The 20,457-nt window shown below is 41.5% G+C and overlaps 1 protein-coding gene across 2 annotated transcripts in view; it reads left to right on the forward strand.

The window, feature by feature from the left end:
* CCDC93 (coiled-coil domain containing 93) overlaps positions 1-20,457 on the forward strand; it is a 1,008,240-nt gene that overhangs the window by 815,413 nt on the left and 172,370 nt on the right. For both annotated transcript variants that reach the window (XM_069224342.1, XM_069224343.1), the window contains exon 19: positions 8,076-8,158. In XM_069224342.1, coding sequence (XP_069080443.1) covers positions 8,076-8,158 — 83 coding nt within the window. The remainder of the gene's footprint in view (positions 1-8,075; positions 8,159-20,457) is intronic.

A 20,457-nucleotide genomic window follows, 5' to 3' on the forward strand; every position in this document is an offset into this window, starting at 1 on the left:
AAAGCTGCCTTGACGACTCTTATGAATCACATTACCCTCAAATGAGCAATTATTAACAAGTACGATAGTGCGTTTTTTTTTTTCCATGACAGTACATGAAAGCATACATTTTAAATGACAGCCTTTTTTGTAAGTGACTTAGGGCCTGGTTGAGAACTCGTCAGATGGGTTACTCCAACACACCGGTGACAGATATCCCAACCGAAAATATAAATCCCATGGAATATAGTGGGATTTATAGTTCGGTGGACGGGGCTATCCGTCACCCCTTTTACCATTCCATTATAGCCTATGGAAATTGTAATACGGCGGTCAGGATATCCTACAGGTTTGTGACAGAGTAACCCCTCCGCCAAACTCTAATCAGGCCCCTGCACTTAACTATTTATATAATGGTTTTTTTTTAAATAATCCTAACGGCTTAGTACTGTATATAATTCCTACTGTAAAGTTTCCACGTTTATTTTACATATCTTAAACATGTTGTTTCTCTCATGTGAAAGAGAGCAAGATAGTGTTTTTGCTCGAATATGTTTTGCTAATTTTAAGATTGTGATCACGTAATACAAGGAATACGGTACCACCTGCCGGCATTACGAGCATATTGGCAGTCGCCTTGAAGTTCTATGACTTTATGAAGGAATCCAGCCTTTTTGTTTTTTCTTTTGTGAGCCTGAAACGCCTTAGTGGCATGCACATCATTATAATAATCAATAGATAGATGGTCCTTAACTGTTTATGTAGGATTTGAGTCATGGGGCGAGCGAGTTTTATACTAAACTGATAATCCAGCCGCAGTACTCGGGAGATTAAAAGAATGACAGAAGTTCTACTTAAATCACTATTTTTTAGTGTTTTATTATTACATATTGATGACGTGAAAGTTGTTGAAAGACCCAAATTAGCATAGAATATTATATGTTTGCTTGTCATAGGTAAACATATCGCCCATGTACCATTATCAAACAAAATAAATCCGTTTTGACAGGTTTTATGTATGCATTTTTAACACATTTTGTTCAGATTTGCTTTTATGCAGTAGTAAATTGTATATTATGTATTGCAAGAAGTCCCAGTTGTCCAGCTTGGGTTTGTAGCACTGTTTAATTAATATTGTTCGCGCTTCTGAGCGAGCCATATGAATGTAACACTAGCACTTTATTTTTCATCATTAAAGTATAGTTTGACAGTTAACAGTTGGTTGCAACTAAAAGCACATAGAACCATTAAACATGTTAAACAGTAACTTGGGTCAACAGGAAATACGTTTAGACAGAGTAGCACCTAGAGAGATAAGGTAACCATTAAAGTGCAGCTGACATTTGTAATGCTGTCCACCGAAGGAACCATTTATTATCCGGAAACATTCATCTCATGCGAGGGAAGGGAAAAGCCACCATAAAGTACGTAACTCAGAGGTCAACAGGAATTAATGCAGGAACTTGGAAAACCAGGCTCTGCGACAGAGAAGCCGTAACGTTATTGGGTGACTGATTAACTACAAATGGAAAGGCTAAGGCTAGTGAAACGTTCACATGACAAACAACGTTTTGAGTTAGACTCTGAAAATCCAGCAGAAAACAAAACCGCAGATAATTATACTACAAAATAACTTTAAAAAAATGTAATGTACATAGTGGTTCTTCGTATTTTTTAAATGTTTTTATATGTGATGAGCTTTAACCCCTTAGATGCTGGGCCGTATTTTGGTTATTTGGGGAAGTTCGCACTTAGGGCTTCATAACTTTTTTCCACATTAGGTCTCCACTCCAAATTTGTGTCCTTATTTTTCCAGCATCCTGGTGATTCCAAAAGCTCCCAGGGTTTGGGGATTCCCTTGGAGGAGACCCAGAAAATAGATAGCCAAACGTTGAGTTTTTTTTTTTTTTAGAAAGATAGGGAAAGAGTGCTCCTGATAAGTGTCTGTTTTTATTCTCCTAAAAATGGCATCCACAAACGGTTTGCTGTACTAAAGTCACCATCTTCTCTGCTTTGAGGAGCATGCAACACTGAATTTAAAACAACGAATTTTGTACCACAGTTTTGGCATTTTTCAGAGGTGTACCGTTTTTCCTATTTTTGTGCTCTCCACCTACTTCCAGTTTGTGGTGGAGACCAGTGTGAAACCCATGGGTGATCCAGGAAAGCTATATATTTCTGAAAAGTAGTCAAAATTTTGAATTCAGCAGTGGGTTATATGTTTAGATCCCTCAAGGTTTTGTCTAGGAAAATAACTGTTGAATTAAAGCAACAGAGGAAATGAGTAGGAAAAAACGGCCAGTTGTGCCATCGTTTTCATCTGTAACTTTGTCACAATGGTCGATTTACAAAAGCAGTTTACCATTGCTAGACCCTTATGGTTGCGGGGATTTATATGGGGTTTGTAGGCTTTCCAACAACCCAAGGTACCCAGAGCCAACAACTGAGCTGCACCATACAATGATTTTTCATTGAGTACCAAGTATAGATCACTTATTTCCAATGTGGGTAGCTCTAAATTTTGGAACCTAACTCAGCAAGTACCTAGGAAAACCTGGCAAACATGCATTTTTGAAAGCTAAACACTTAGGGGTATCCAGGGAGGGGTGAGGTGCGTGTCTCTCACCATTTTTTTTTTTTACCCAGAATCCCTTGCAAACTTCAAACTTTGACCAAAACAACATTTTCCTCACATTTCTGTGATGGAAAGTTCTGTAATAGTGGTGGGATCCACAGACTTCCATCCACCCAGCGTCTCTGAAGTCTCCCACTAAAAATGGTACCTCACTTGTCTGGGTAGGTCTAATGCCCGCGATAGGAAGTGGCCCAAAACGCAACATTGACGCATCACATTTTTCCAGTGTTGGTAGCTGTAGATTTTGAGCCCTAGATCAGCTGGCACCTAGGGAAACCTAGCCAGCCTGTACATTTTAGAAAACTAGACACCCTGGGGTATCTAGGGTGGGCTGACTTCTGTGGGTTGCGCCTGGTTTCTTTTACCCAGAATTCCACACAAACCTAAAAATTTGAGTAAAAAATACATTTTCCTCACATTTCCGTGATGGAAAGTTCTGGAATCTGCAGGGAACCACAAACTTTCATCCATTCGGCATTCCCCCAAGTCTCAATAAAAATGGTGTCTCACTTGTATGGGTAGGCCTAGTGCCCGTGACAGGAAATGCTCCACTACACATGACTGCATTGCATTTTTCCACTGAAAACTGACCCTTTTTTCAATTCTGGGATCTGGGGGGAGCCACAAACTTCCATCCACCCTGCATTCCCCAAATCTCCCCATAATAATTGTAACTCACTTGTGTGGGTACGTCTAGTGCCTGTGACAGAAACTGATCAAACCAAGGTCAATGGGAGTACCCTGGTAATGGCTCCTGTTGACCTTGGTTTAAGCTGGTCCTGTAGCGGGCACTAAGCCCAGACACTCCAATGGGGCAGCATTTTTGTTGGCACAAGTGGGGTAATGCAGAGTGATAGGGATTTTGTCGATTCTTGTGGATTCCAGAAGTTTTCATCACAAAACTGGAAGGAAATTGTGTGATTTCAGTCAGATTGTGAGGTTTGTAGAGCATTATGGGTAAGAAAACCTTGTGGGGTCCATGCAAGGTACACCACCTCAGACTCCCTTGGTGGTCTAGTTTAATTTTTTTTTTATGGTTCGTAGGTTTGCATAGGTGGCGCCCCAGCATGGCCCCAAATACTGCACCTACCCCTATTGCTTTTATCTCAACATAGTGACTTACGGCCTTTTGTGTTGTTTTCTCTTGGCCCACCCACGCACGTGGGGTACTCTTCTTATTGGGAGATGTGTGGGAACTCAGGGTGGTAGAAAACCTGTTGTTCCATGCAGATTCCATGTCTTTCCGTCACAGAAATATGATGAAAATGTGTGTTTCTTACCAAAGTTTGACATTTGCAAGGTCTTCTCTGTAATATTTCCTGGTGAGAGCCACATAAGTCATGCCCCTTTGCACTTCCCTGGTTGTCTAGTTTAAAAAAATGTGCAGGTTTGTCTAGGTGGCAGCTAAGCTAGAGCCCAAAATCCACAGCTACCCATAATGAGGAAAAAAACAACGAGTTCTTAGTAAGGGTCACCACAGATATAAATCTGGTACTCATTTTTAAAGTTAATCTACCAATTACACCGGTTGATTTTAGCACCTCCAGAAATGCTGACTTCAAAGCACCAGTACTAAACCAAGACTTCAGAAGATGAGCCATAAAGCCACATCAAGATACCAACCGCTTTATGGTCCTTGCACATGCCATTCACGCACCACACACAAGACTTTGATACCCCCGGCCACAGTCCTAATCCAACAGATCAGTGCACTCTCATCAACATACTGCGGCCATGCAAGGGCCCATCACCTTTATATGCCACAGGATAGAATCGGTATGACTACGTTTTACCACTGGTCAAGTAACTGCCTCCTTTCTGAACATTATTGAATGCATGCCTAGTGAAGCTTTACTACTGACACCCCTGACCACCTCATAAGGCTCAGGGACACATGTCCCACATGTGTCTTTAGGGGACTCAGTGTGGTAAATCCAACTCCTTCCAGATTGTGGATGCAAGTTGGGGGTGTTCGAGTGCCCCTCAGAGGCGTCATTCCTCGAACTGAGGGAGCATATCTACTTTTGAAATTAAGGCAAACATGCTGGGAATACTGCTGAAGTTCTCGAAAGAGAATGTCGTAAACTATTAAGAACGGTAGATTTTGACACACAGGATAGTCCGTGGGAACGTACCATATGTTTCATCCACCATTATGTGCAGTGCTTTGACTGTAATGCTGTTTTCATACAGCACACTAAACATCTACTAAGTTCTGACAGAGGTTAAACATGGCAAGCAGGCAAAGCGTTTTACACATACTTGTAGTGTTGGGTGCATAGTTCTCTGTAATGGTGTGAAATTTTTGTAAAACTCACAGAGAGGGTATTCTGTCACCTATGCAAGAGCAGTCAGGAGCGATCCATGGAGTAACCTAGTCAAAAAGCAAAGCGTTCACCTTTTGGAATGCACTCAATTTATAGACTGTGAATATGTGTTGAGGCAGGTGATTTCGCCTTTTTGAAGCCAGTTAGGAGAAATGTATTCTCCTTGCTCTGGTGCTGCCCATGGTGAACAAAGGTGTGTGGGAGGTTTCTGAAATCAAGGCAATATCGAGGTATGCTAGAACAGTGCTGTGTAAGACTGTGAATGTGTGTTTCAGGAATTTAAAAAGAGCTGTAGCTTGGGAGTAAGTGAAGCTGTTTCAGCTGCCAGGTGTATGCGTGTTGGGATGTTGAGGGTGGAGGCTGCCTGCTGCATCCTGTATGGTTTGGAGTCATCTGCTTAGTTGAGTGAGGGAGTAATTCAGTATCGGGCGAGTGCAGTGCCAATAAATTTGAATCTTTAGGTGAAGATAAAGCGATGTTGGGTACCTGTACTACTTTTACTGTCTGCCTTCTACCTATGCAATATCCCTGTGAAAGCACACCTACTGTAAGCTTTTCTTACCCATTCATGTCTCTGACCTCATCAGAGCCCTGACTAATCCTGTATAATTGCCAATTGAAAGTATACTAATGCGTTACGTCCATAGCTACTTGAAGCTCAAGAAAACGTGTCTTTAATGTGCCTTCAGTGCTCTTACTGTGCTAAACCCAAATCCTTCCAATTGGTGGATGCAAGTTAATGATGTCCGAGTATGCCTTCAGAGGCCTCATTCCTCCAACTGAGAGAGTACAACTACAGTTGAAACCAAGACAGACATGCTGGGAATAATACCTAAGCTCCCTAAAGTAATAAGCCAAACAAATGTCCTGTGGGGCGCTTTCACGTACACTTTTTCTTTTGCTTTGAAAGTGTGAAAACTCATTAACTAACATATATATATTCCCTATATATCCAGATTAGTGCAGACGACTCGGTGCTCAGTCGATGCCTAGTGGATCACGAGTGCGGATTACACCCGGAGGTGGCACAAGGTCTTTTGTGCACATGGGGAGAACCTTGGCTCGATCTCTTTGCCACTGCTAAAAATGCGCAGTCAGCAATTTTGCACGGTAAATTTCTGAAGGCATCTTTCTCTCTGAGTCACATTTCGCCTACAGTGAGACTCAGGACTCCTGTATGCTTTTCTGCTGACACCTCTCCTGCCCCAAGTTTTTAAGAAGATCAGGAACAAACAGACTCAGGTCATCCTTTTGTCCCCAGGTTGGGCATGGAAAGTATGGCACCAAGAGCTCCTTGGTATGAGAGTCTGTCCTCCTATCAGACTGCTCCTACACGAGGATCTTTTGGCCCATCAACTGGGGAAGGGTCATCTTGGCAGCCAGGCGGCCCTCAACAACAACTGAATACACCAGTTGTTGGGGCACATTGGTTGTTTGGGAACTTACACAGCACACAAACCCCTTCCAGGCTAAGTTATCTGATGTTTCGTTTGTTCTCTATCTCACCCGGCTAGGCTTTGTGCTGGTCATGGTTAAAGGGTACTTTTTTTTTTTTAAGGACTCAAGGATTTGTTCTTCCTTTGATTTTCACAGTGGGATCTCTTCCTGGCCAAGACATATTTGATGTACACTTCCTTTGACCTGCTGAACACCTGTCGTTTGCTGCTTCTCACTCTCAAGACAGTGTTCCTCCTCACCATAACATCGTCAGGGCTGGTTAGTGAGCTCCAAACAGTGTCAATCCACCTTATGTCATCTTCTTAGACAAGCTAGTTCAGGGGACTTGGTCATCCTTACTTTCAGAAGTAATGCTGCTGTTCCACATCTGTCAAACCATCACCTAACCAGTGTTCATTGCTCCATCTCACCCCTCTAAGGGGAAGGAGAGACTTCATCACCTAGACCCTAAAAGAGTGCTAAGCTTTTACATTGATCGTACCAGAAAACACTGAGTGGACAATCAGCTCTTTGTGGTGTTTGTGGTAACGAAGAAGAGCAAAGCTGTGCAAAGACCATTTCTCACTGGCTCAAGCTCTGCATTAAAACCTGCTATGCATTGGTCAAGAGGGAGCTGCTGGAAAGAGTTAAAGGCGCATTTCACCACAGCCAAGGCTGATACCACTGCTTTGGCAAGTGGAATGGCTGTCCTGGACAGTGGGTGTTCCTCCATATATTCACACAGCACTTCTGTCTGGACAGCCAGGTTAAACAAGAGCAGTATTTCACCACTCGGTCTGACAGGACATTTTTATTTTGGACAATTCACAGACCCACCTCCGAAAAGGTATTGCTTTAATATCTATTCAACAGGTGTTGAATCTATGCTTAGAAGTCTCTATCATGAGAACAAGGTCCTTACATTTTGTAACAGTGTTTCTGGTAGAGACTCTATCTAACTGCAGACTCCTCATCCACCCTCTTATCCTCCATGTTCCTGGAATTGGATTGTGCCTATTAAAAAGATCCCAATTCTAGGAATCTGCTCACTGGTCAAAGCCATTATGCTGTTGCGGCTGCGGCTGAAGCATGGACATCGGCAAAAGGAGCTAATGTCAACACATGAGGTTGGTGCCTGTATTGGCTCCGCATATCATTTCCAGAGCAGAACTGTGTCAGGGCGGAGCCACATGGCACCACCTGGCGGTGCACAGAGGTACGGCTTTCCGTATCCAGTCTGATGCCAGGGGATAGTTTGAAAAAAATGGTTAGGAATCTGCATCTAGATAGTCAATACCAAAAGGAGCATTACTGAGGGTGTGTAACTTGTTCTTTTTGCTGGTATTAAAAAGGTGATCTTAATGCATAGCATGCATCAGCCACTAGTTGTAATGTAGTTGTTTGGAGACAATACTTGTAATTTGTAACCCTAATTTCTAATACACTTGAACCTACATAAAAGTGGTGCATTTCGAATTGTGTATATCTCAGAAACATAGATTAATATGTGAGTGTGTTTGTCAGTAGCGAGCAGATTTGCTTTCACAACAGTAAAATATTTTCACCATTTATTTCTTTTATTGGCACAGAAATTGTTGCATTATTGTTTAATCTCTTTGGTTTAGCTCAGAAAGTGTTCTTTGTCATAACTACACTCTATAAAGTTTAGGTTCACTCAATCTATATCTATGTTTTAGTTTCAGCAACTCACAAAGAAACAAAACAGTTCTTTACTCTGTACAATACATTGGATGATAAGAAGATATACTTGGAAAAAGAGGTAAATATTTCTATTACTGATATATGCAGTTTTTAATAGAACCTTTCTGTGATGAGCACACCATTTTGAAGATCAGTGTCATCTTGACATTTTGGACCACTGCTACATTTTGACTGCACCAGAAACATGCCAGAGACTCTAATGCAGCCACCCATGTAGTCTTGACCTAGACGTCTTTGAGTCCTCTACATCGCTCCGACCTCCATTCCTTCTTTTACATATACCACAATAGACAAAACACAGTGCCTTTCTTGTTATTTCCAGTAGACTTTGAGGTTTAAGGCTTAGGTTTCAATGTGTGCTTTTGTTTTGTTTTTTACTCTCTCTTGTAGTGCCCATGCACGGTATGGAATGTTTTCAGTAAGTCACATTTATATATCGTACACACATGTAATCATCCTCTTTGACCCCAATGACTCTATTGCTCACCAAGATGACAACATGATTGATCTTCTTGAGAAAATGACAGGGTTATCTGGTCCAGTTTTAAGCTGGTTCGCCTCGTTCCTTCACAACAGAATAGAAAGACTCAAATTTAACCAGTCCCTTTCTAATAGTACGGCAGTTCTCATTAGAGACCCTCAGGGATCTGCACTATCTCCCACGCTTTTCAACTTATTCGTTCATGGAACCTTTCACCAAAATCCTGAATCACTCTAACATACATTATCACATGTACGCCGATGATACTCAATTGTACATGAAAATTTCCGCAGCTGATGATATCAAAACTCTTAACTGCGCCCTACTGAATACTCAACGATGGTCATCTTCCATTCATCTTGTGCTAAACACTCTCAAGACAGGATTTCTGTTAAATGCCGCCCGCAACAACTTTGCCCCTACACAAGATTGGCTCAAACAACTAAAGGCACTCAGCTGCGCCCCACATGTTGACTCCACTAGATCATTAGGCATTACGCTGGACAAATACCTGAATATGCAAGGCCACATCAGTGCTACCACCAGAGGAGCCTACCACCAACTCAACACAATAAAGATAATCAAACAGTTTCTACCTCCAAATGACTTGCACTTAGCCGCCCAATATCTAGTTATCTCCTGTTTATATTATGGGAGTATCACCGTGGGAGAGTTACTCAAAGCTAGACTAGCTCCTTTGAGGGCTGCAATAAACTCAGCTGCTAGACTCATCACGGGATCACGAAAATTTGATCACATCACACCAGATATAATACAACTCAATTGGCTCTCCCTCAAAGCAAGGGCTCAGCTGAAGATACCCTGCTTGACACACAAAGCTCTTCATTATAACCCCCTACTTACCTGGCAAAAAAACTCAAATGAACTTGTACGAGTCGGTCCCTAAGAAGCTCTACTGTTGAAATCACAGAAATAAAAAAGAGAACTTTTAACCGCTCCTTTTAGGGTCTTGCCCCTAGAATATGAAATGCTCTTCCTCCTGAAACCAGATCTGACCAGTCGACCTCTTCATTAAAAAAAGAAGTAAAACAGCTGCTTTTGAATAATTACCTTCAGCCATAGACATGAAGCCACTCAAAACTGATTATTTTGTGTGGACAGTCCTGTACTCTATTTACTGTGCAATTTTGTTACTTTATATCTACTATGCTTCTTGTTTTTGTTTTACTAATTTTGTATGCTTAACATGTCGGTATATGTACAGTATTTACTATTTCATCTATAATTTTGTACGTATCACCTCTCTGTACAGCACTCTGATAGCCTGACGGGTCTTGTTAGCTCTATATAAAAGTTCACAAATAAATAACTAAATATGACAATTTTGCAGTACGGCTTTTTGATAGCATCTAGCACATGCCATTCTAGTGAGATAAGGGGTTTGCTATGCAGCTGACAAACTACTGTGTAACTATCCACATGTCCTGAATAGTCCTCTTAAATATGAAGCAGTAGAAATACATTGATAAAGCTTCATGCAGATTGAAAAGAAATAAAACAGGAACACTATGTAGCATTGTTTTATGCCATATTATTGCTGTTTCTGACATTGATATTGAGCACTTAATCGTTCTTTAAGTGAAACTGTTTTTGCTGAAAGTATTGGAGTCCTCGGTGAGATATTTTAAGATGGGTTTGATATTTCGATGAAGTATTTGGTAAAAATATTTTGTTGCTCTGATCCCATACCAAAACATATCTTTTCCACTGACTTAACTTAGAGCCCATTACTCTTTCAAGCAGAACATAGTGACCTGCTCCAGGGATGACTAATGCTTCCTGATCATAGTGGTGAGCTAGAGACATGACTCCGAAACAGTTCTGTACTATTCCTTGCTTGTAGTTCTTGGCAAATGACAGGAATCCTGTCCTGTTGTGCTCGAGCTTCAGGTAAGTGCTGGACCTACACTTCTAGCAGAGGATCAGGCAATGTTTGAGGCACTGGATGCCTGCAGCAGAGGAGGCTTCAGTGGAGCTGTGTATCATCTGCATATTGGGGATTTTTCATACTGTTATCTGTGAGCAAAGCCCCAGGGGCTCCATGTAGAGGATGAAGATAACAGGAAACAGTGTAGAGCCCTGTGGGACTCTGCAGGTGATTGACATCTTTTCTGATCTGGAGGTACCCTTTTGAACAAATTGGTGGTGGTTGAAAAGGTAGGAGGCGTAACACTCCTGCTACCGTTTGGAGATTGGAGAACATTGTGAGTGAATCCCACTTGAGACTCCAGGATATGGATGATGGTGAGATGGTGTTATGAGGTTCATATGAATCAAGTAGGACTGTGCATTTGGTCAGCACGGACTCCAGAATATAGGGACCTAGTCCACATACAGCATCAGTACCGGCTGACATAATTCCTAGCTAGCTCACAGTTCTCTATCTGAGCCCCTAACCTTACTAGAGCATCAGACAGTATCAGCAAACTCAAACATGACCAGTCTGACTCCCAAGAAAGTCGTGGAAACAGAGCTACCCTTATGTTGTTACTTAGCATGCCCAATGTAGACACAAAAAAGATACAAGAAATGACTTTTCAGACATTTATTGAAACAATTGCATTCTAGTATAGAAAGCATAAGCTGCAACTATAAGGCAGATAAAACAAGGCACTGTAACCAGCATTAAAAGAATGGTAAAGAAGGTAAACAATTCAACCATAGTAATGGTACTAAAGAATCATAGTCCTACCAATAACTACCTACATTATCGAGAGTACCCACTGCCAGATCTATTGAGATAGCTGAACATCCCACACCTGTGTATGGTTTGCCATGATCTGTTCTGAGTAGCACAGACTATTGTCCTTTGCAGGATGGAGGTCAGCGTCAATCGGGCTGCATCTCAGTCACAGTGCACTGTGTACCAGGATAATCCCAGCAGAAGTGCTCCTCTGCCGAATGTATCACAGATGCAGTTTATATAACAAAAAGCACTGTTCATATTGCACTGTGCCAAAGGTGCAAATCTGATGCGATGATTTGACTGGAGGCTTAGAGCTGTCTCCCTTGGACAATAAGAATACAAGGGCATCTTGTTCTGCGCTCCTAGCCTTGTCAGAGTGTACAGATTTCACGGCAGCAATGCATACTAGGAATAAGCTGCATGTAGTGTCTTCCAGTTACATTATTGTGTAAGTGTAAAATCATGTAAAAAGCCACACTCAGAAAAAGCTATCAAGCTAAAATGTGCATTTGAAAATGGGGACTCAGCACGGGCCCTAACATGGTTCACCATACCCTCCCCTTGGTTGTGGGAGACCCAGCTCAAGTTAGGAGTATAGAAACTATCTTAAAATGTGTAAAAATGAACATATAATATACTTTAATAATAAAAGTAGATGAAAGCCATAAAAAATGCCAATTAAAAGCACACAGCTAATAAAACAAATGAAAGGCAGTCTGTTTCGGAAACAAAAGAGTGACTGAATCAGAAGTCTAGGAGGCTCCCTAAATGTTATCCATGTTCAGTGAGTCATTGGGATCCAGGAAGGAATCTGCATCCGCAGATGACAGATCCACAGTAGCATGAACAGCAAGTTCCAAAGAACAAACATGGTCATAACCATCCCAGTCAGCAGATGCTGATGGTGTAGCAGCCTGTAGCGCAACTGCAGTAGAAGAGCCAGATTCCAGGAGTAGAGCATCCTATGATAATGACTTATAATAAGCATCTGAAGTCTCATCAGACACCATTGAAGACATCTGGACATGCCTGCAGATCCATATCCATAGATTGAACCAATTGCATTGCAAGAAAAAGGTCTAGTGCACACTCAAAAGGGCACAACAGTCAGCAGAACACAGGCTGCACACATCGTAACCACACAAGTCTAAAGGACAAGGATCTGTTCACCCTCAATTCGTGAAGCAAAAACACTCCAAAGTACTGTATCATGCATTCAAGACACAGCAGGCATGTGGCAACTCCATCACCATTTGGCCTCGAGGTGGAACATCTATTGTGTGGCAACGGAAATAGGACCCAAAGAGTGTTAAAAGGATATATCACTCTGAATACAGCCCGGATTGTGCTCACAAAATCAGACCAAACGCTTTAAAAAATTGTTTCACTCCGATGGTATTAGAAGCCTTAAATATTTGGTGAACAAGTTCACCAAAATGCTGCAGCAAGTTTGTGCGATATAGCAGTTGAACTTCAGAGAAAGACCTTGCAACTTGAAGATCAAAAGTTTCTCTAGCAGATGTTAATGCAACATCCTTCTGACACAATAAGACTTTTAATCAGCTTAATTTATCAAAGTTAATGTTACAATAGGAATGAAGGGCCACAAGGTGATTTCCCTAATAAGGTGTATGGGTGGAAATAACACATTAGTACAACTTGTTACTATGCTGGAAGCTGTCACCACGTATGACACTCACGGCTTCATCCCACAGCAAGCTTGGTTGTTCAGGATCAAATAACTTCCAATTGAAAGCAGTCGGAACACTGGGCAAATCAAGGAGACTAGGATGCCATTCAGATAACACACCAAATTGGCCATGGATGCATTACACTCACCATGAAGGGTTACTTCCTTACAATTGAATGAATTGCTGAACAAAGTTTCACATTTGTTTCTGCCCAGGAGGACTTCATTTTCTCCATTCAAACATTTGTAATCAAAGGGCAAAAAGCATGTTTCATGAACAAAATTCTCCCTAGTAACTTCATATCTGCTTACTTGGAAACGTTTCAAGCTGAATGTAAACTGAAATATTCTTATTGGCGATGAAAATAGCCTGTGTATTAACCAAACAGCAGATGGTGTCTCAGCTGCCGTGAAGGGCAATTTCTTTAAATGCTCTATATTCAACATTGTATAAGTTGCACCTTTTTTCACCATACGTTTTTTGCCTGTGTGTTAAATTATAAGGCAGAAACAACTCTGTTGCATTCAGATATTTCCTTGGCAACAGTTTGATTACAACAACCTGCAATGTCCAACTTAGTTGCATGATCGATCTTAACTGACTTTGCCCATGTTGGAGAACAGACATGTCCTTCTATAATATTTTGAATGCAGATGATACAATATTATTCAACCAGTAAATGTGAGCCGACAATGTAGTCATGGCATTATCCACATCAGCCAATGCTTTTTCCAAATTAGCTTTGTCAATTTGTCTTAAGCGTTCAGCAGCCTCTTGCTGAGAGATTTTCCAAATTTCATTATAAATGGTGCAGTGGAAGTGTTGAGAACATGGTGATCTAGGATCCAATAAGAAATCTTGTTACTCTATGTCATCCGAGAGGAGAGATAAATGTTCCTTAGCTGCAAATAAGGTGAAATGCTGTAACCATTGCTGGCATAACTTCGCTATGCTTTAGGTGGTAAGTACCCCTGAATGTTTTGACTGTATGTACTGAGTTCTGGTCTGCTTACTTTAAAACCTGTCGAGGACTTTAAAAGGTAGGATTGACAAACATTAGTGTTGATTGACCACACTAACCAACCATCTGAGCCTGAAATTGAAGAGTTATATGTATAGTTCTGCACCATACTATTTCACGGGTCTTCTGTAAAATGTACAAAATGTTGCCAATTGTCAACATGTGCAATGGAGTGAATGTTAGGTGTGTTAATTTCTTTATTTGTTGTTAGATTTAGGCATGAAGTTTGTTGCACTGTTTTGTTCAGAAGGATCATTTTTGTAGGGATCAAACAAGCTCTAAATAAAGCATGTATGCTCCAAACTTTCCAGTGTTGTGTTCCCCAAATCGACTTCAAGTCAGTTTATTATTTCCAGTATCCATAGCACTGTAGATCCAGCTGGAAAATAAACGAATCAGAATAAATTAATTTTGTTTGGGTCAGCATATTTTTCTTTGCTGGGGAAGGGGCCAGCTTATAATAATAATTAAAAAAGTGGGTCCAATTTGTTGTGACTTGAAAAATATGCAAACTTGTTCAAATGTGTTTTTGAACTACCCACTGGTGGTGTTGGGCAATGTTCCCATTGTGTGTAATTGAAAACAGCATGTAAAGTACTAGTGCTGTTTAAATAGTGCTAAGCATAATGATAATAACAAAACATTTCACGATAATTAGCAGAATTTAAATACAAATCCTCAGTTTCGAGTGCTGTATAAGATCCTAGTTCAGAAAGCATGTGCTTGACAGTTTCAAAGTCCTATTAATCAGAAATGGTACCTGGAGTAGTTATGTTATCCATAGCGGCCTTAAACACATAAGGAATTTGAAAAGTTTCTGTAGGACGTAAAATATAAAATGGGGGCTTACGCAAACCATTCCATCAGAGACTGGAAATGCAGAAATGTTTACAAGGGGTAGGTCACTTCACATTTCATGTGAAGAAGAATGAGGCTTCAGCACCTCAGGTACCAGTTATGACGCAGAACGTTCTGGAAGGTAACGTCCATTCACAAGCAAGAAGAAAACTGTAACAAATCCAAATCCAAAAGAATTGAAAAAGCAGTGACATGAAAATCAAAAGATAGAACCATATAGGAATCAGATAAGTCTGTTTCAGCCAAAGAAGAAATGCACGTACACCATGCAATGAACTGTGCAAGGAATTTGAAGAAAAATCATTCATGTCAATAAAGTAACCAGAAGCTGTCTATGCACACATAGGAGCCTCTGTGGGTAAAGGAGAACTGGTAGATACCTCTGAAGGCAGTTGGTAATAAACAACTTTGGGCTTGATTACGAGTACGGCAGTCCATAGGATCGCTGAATCCATATCCTTGGCGGTCCAACCGCCATGCTGGTCACAACTTGCCTTTCCACCGGCCTTTCCATGGTGGAGACCCCACCATGAAAAGGCCGTCAGAGACAGGGCCACAGGGGTGCTCCTGCTCTGTCCATGCCCTTGTCATGGGCAGTGCAGAGGCTTCCCTGTCAGCACACGCTGAATTTGCACTGACTGCCTTGGCAACAGTGCCCATTCAGAGTATGCTGGTGGCACCGACAGTGCAGCGGCATTGGCCCCGGCTCTCCTGAGAACCAAAGCCAGTGCTTTCCTCCCGGCCGGCCCGGCGGGGAGATCATAATACAGTGGTGGGAAGGCTTACCGGCTGGTGGCATCCTTCCCACTGCCATATTGGTGGTCCGTCAGTCAGAGCACCTAAATCATAATCGGACCCATCGTTATTAGAATCAGTGGTGGAAACTGGAAGTAGTAAAAGTTAAACATCTGAAGTCCCCAGCGGGTAGAAACAATGCTTGTATTATTTAATGCTTGCAGAGGGATTTCCTGCACGGTAGTGAGAGGAGGCAGGGAACTACCCAGGAGCCCCCGTGGCCCACTGTGTAGAACTGGCTACATTATATAACTTCATCAAATTTATGGAAACAAATCTTTTATTTCTGCATCCAGCAAGCAGTGGCACAAACACAGTTCCGGTACCTTGAATGCCAAGGACTGGCGCCAGTGCTCTGTATGATGGGCCAAACTCCTCCTAATCCATACTCTTCTCTCGAACTAGATCTCCAGATTTAGGAATCCAGTCAGACGATGCTGGTTGCTCCTTAACTTCGTCAGTGGCAGAATGTTTGGTTAGTTTGTTTGAGTGCTCATCCCAGAAGTATTGGAGTTCCTGTAAGACAGTGAAACATTAATTGATGTAAAAAGGCATATCTGCTGCTAGTGTGCCACAGTTACCAAGACCTGGAATGTACATCTGGATGCCAAACAGGATGCAGGATGCCATAGGGGGTCTGGCCACCCAAAGATCTTCGAGCGAGATTATTTAAATCTCTCTGGACTCCAAACAAGTAGTGAATCCAACTGTAACCTAAACCTAATACTCTAATTGTTAAGTATTGCTTTAAATTACAGTTTTTCCTTTCCACTAACACATTTTCCCCAGGGTTTTAGGGGGCGGAATAATGTGCAGCAACACCCAGGGTACCCATGCTATCCCGGTAAGCCTTAAAGGCAAAAGTCAGTCCCTGGTCCGAGTGCAATGCTGCAACTGCATGTGTCCCGATAAAGCCTTGTAAATATTTAATAACAGTTCAAGTGTCAGCGAAATGCTGTGGCCACACCCATAGAAATCTAGAGTATGAATCATCAGCCAAGAGATTAAATTTAAATGCACCATCTGAATTCAGAGGTTCGCAGTGATCCAAATAAACACATTGAAGAGGTTTGTTTGAAACTAAGACAGGTGTCTGCAGTGGGCGAGCTGTGGTGAAACTTTATATTTGTTGACAGATGTCACAAATAAGGACATATTGTTTAGTCTGCTTGTACAGACCATTCCACCAATTACGTTTCTGTAGTAAGGAAAATGTAGCTGCCACACCGGCCTGGGCAGATGCTAAACCCTCATTGGCAGCCATGGTTAATTCTAGCCCGCGAACCTGGTTGGGTATCTCTCGATCACCCGCCATGGGGATGTGAGCGAAAGGAAATTTTTGGGCACTCAACAGTTAGGAGTATTTTGCTGTTTATTTTTTAGGTATTGGAGCATCACTACGCGAAGCAGTGACAGCATTCATGATGTCACCATCCACCCTTGTGTGAGAACCAGTAATTGCCGCTACATCAGCAGTCTGGACTTCTGATTTGGCAGCTTGCGCTGCCAGTGCATTCCCTGCAAAATGTATTCCAACATGTTGATTGCTCAGTGTGTGAATGGCATGAGCCCATAGCAAGCAATCTATAAGATGTGCTAGCTTTCCCTAAAGCAATTTATGCTTCATAGTGTTTCCTTTACAGACTCTGAATCCCTTAAGGCGCAACTAATGAACATTTTTCATTAAAAGACTGAGCACAGTAATACGAATTGCACACTGTCAGTGTGAGGAATTCAGGATCCATATTCTCCAGTGCCAGAATCAAAGCTTTTATTTCAACCAGCTGAGCAGTGCATTCCCCTAAGCATTACGTGAATGTTCTTTGTCAATCAAATACTCCATCTTTCATGACGCATATTGCAGCACAAGCGGCTGAATATTGTTGTTTAGTTCCAACTGCGGGCTAAGCTGAACCATCAGTATAAATTATAAAATCATATTGATCAAGAGGCAAAATGTCACTGGGCATAAATATTCTTGTTCATACTGGAGAAATTCCTGTGGTTGCAAAGTGAGGTCAAAGACATAGTCTACATCTGTAGCTGTTAAGGAAGTGGCCCATTTTACCCATCTTGGATGTAAGGCTTTCACATTAGGAACATGCTCTTTGGTGACAGCCTACAAGGCTGAAATGGGAGTTAGAACAATTTTGAGTTTCCCCTGAGCCAGTGGTCTTTCCCTTACGACAGCCATCTGAACTGCAGTCAGAATTGTTTCTGTCACTGCAAAACGCATTTCAGCATTGAAATATAAATGTGATTTATATGCAATTGGTACAGTGTCACCATCACTAAAGGCAATGTATGCATATCCAGTAGACTCGCAATTATGCGGATGATTAAATTAGCTGTGTTGGCACAAGTGTGCAAGTGTCTAGATGCAAGCATGCCATTTTGCAATGTTCTGAGGATCTGTGTGTGTTTTTATGTCCAATGTGTACTAGAAAAATCAGGACAAATTAAATCGTACAATGGTTTAGCCCGTTGTGCATAGTCTGATATGTATTTCTACCAAAGTTTAGAAAGCCTAAAAGCGATTGTAGCTTTTTTATGGAATTTGGTGGTTTCAAGAGATCACATTTCTCTAACAAATGTGGCACAAGCCTTTTGCTTTTGTTTGATAATTCATATCCTAAAAATAGGACACTGAGAAATGTGAATATGTAGCCATTTTGAGCAAATCCAAAAATTATGCTATCTCTTCTGGCTAGATGTGTGTTTATCTCATCCTCCATGAGATATATATATTTCAACAACGTAGGACAATGCTTCAGAGTCATTTTCTTGAAGAACTGATGCTACTCGGGCAGAAACAGACCTGGACTGTTCTTATACCCCTGTGGTAGCTGGCAGAATTTTCTCTGGACTCCTAAAGCACTGAAGGTGGTTAAATCCCTTCTTTCAGGTGCTATGTTTCGGCAGAAAAACCCATTCGAAATTTCTAATGTTGTTTGATATTTTTTTTTTTTTTACTGACAAAGTTATTCGTTAAAGCCGTACTGTCGGAATCTTTAATCGCAAACGTGGGTGTATGACTGTTCAAATGTCTATAATCTAAGGCTATTCAATAGGGGGATCTGGTTTTAGTAATGGAAAAAGTGGATTATTAATTAGAGATACACAAGGCTCTATCACTCCCTGGTACTCTGTGAGAATTTCTCTTACCGGTGTTTAGCTTCATGTTTATTGAGTATTGTAGTTGCATTTGTGGGCTGGAGCGTATAGGTGTTACATGATTTGAAGAACCCTTGTCTCAGCCTACATAATTGTGATATAATGCCAGGGCTTGTGTAAGAGCCAATTCTGTGGCATACACTTGTTTTACAGTTTCAAGGACAAGAACTGAGAAGGAAGGAAGGTATAATTACATCCACTTGTGGAATTTTTCTCACAAACTGAGGCGGAAAATCTACCTCAGCCGAGAGAATGGCATATGTAATTGTTTCATTTTCCTAGAATATTACTTTAATAGTACGTGGGTATATCACCCTCAAATTGGATGGCCGAATCACAGAGTCTATCTGAAGGGCTAAATTATTGATCTGGTGTTTCAACTTGTACAGATTCATTAGTTGCTCTTGAAACCAGAAACTCTTGATGAATCTGGCAGACTATTGTGACCCCTGCTGCGCTGTCTAGCAGTGTCATTGCCCATGTCTTGTTCTGAAGTAGTGTGTGTGGCATATTCAGTGGAAATACCTATTACCTCCTTCTTTTTAAATTGGACTTTTTTGCTGCAGAGGTTTCCCTTCTTTCTTATGCTAATGCCAGACGAGTGTTGTGAGTCTGGTTTCGGTTTCACATACTCCTCATGCCTGCACTCTCTCCAGCTCCCTCTCTGATCATTTGTCTGGTGAGTCCTGAAAGGAACAAGAAGGACGCATATCAGTGTACTGAGACCTATCACATTAGGTGTATCATAGTTACGCAAATCATAAAAAATTTCAGAGGACGCCGGTTGTGGAGATTCACCCCATGTTTTTGTATTCTCTTTATTTTTACTTTTGTCCTAGTGTTTTTCTAGAAGACTCAGGTGCATGTTTGGTATTATCTGATTCAGATTTGCCTTTAAGCTGTGGCTTATTAGGCTTGGCTCCCAGGCTATCTCGATCTATAGAGGTATAGGTTTCAGCAATACATTTTGGTAATTCACTCTCCTGGTCTGCCATAGGAACCTGTGAGAGGCATCGGCATACTGCTAGTGCTGCTACCTCCCCTTTAATATCCCATAGAATAATTGAGGGTACTGTGGCATAGTTGTCAATTAGGTTTATCCCCAAATCCAGGGCAGTGGCTGCTCCGTAATAATTCTGGATCTGTTTTAGCACTTTAGGCAAAACAGCACTAGATAATGTCCTATGTGTTATGATGTAGGCAGCAGCAAAGTCTGCCCCAAGTTGCAGTCTTTTATAGGAGGAACCTCAAGTGGTAGACATATTGTGAGAAATCTGTTTTTGTCAGTCGGCAGGGCTGCATCTCAGTCACAGTGCACCGCGTTCCAGGATAATCCCAGCAGAATTGCTCCTCTGTCAAATGTATCATGAAGGCAGTTCATGTAATAAAAAGCATTGTTCATATCGCACTGTGCCAAAGTTGCAGACTAATGTGATGATTCGTCTGGCGACTTGAAGCTGTCTCCATCAGACAATCAGAGTACAAGGGCATCGCGTTCTCTGTTTCTGGCATTGGACAGAGCATACAGATTACACAGCTGCAATGCTTACTAGGATTAAACTGCATGTACAGTGTCTTCCTAGTACATTATTGTGTCAGTGTAAAAACATTTAAAATGTCACCATCTGGA

This window comes from Pleurodeles waltl, chromosome 3_1 (genome assembly GCF_031143425.1).
Source record: "Pleurodeles waltl isolate 20211129_DDA chromosome 3_1, aPleWal1.hap1.20221129, whole genome shotgun sequence".
Classification (NCBI taxonomy): Eukaryota; Metazoa; Chordata; class Amphibia; order Caudata; family Salamandridae; genus Pleurodeles; species Pleurodeles waltl.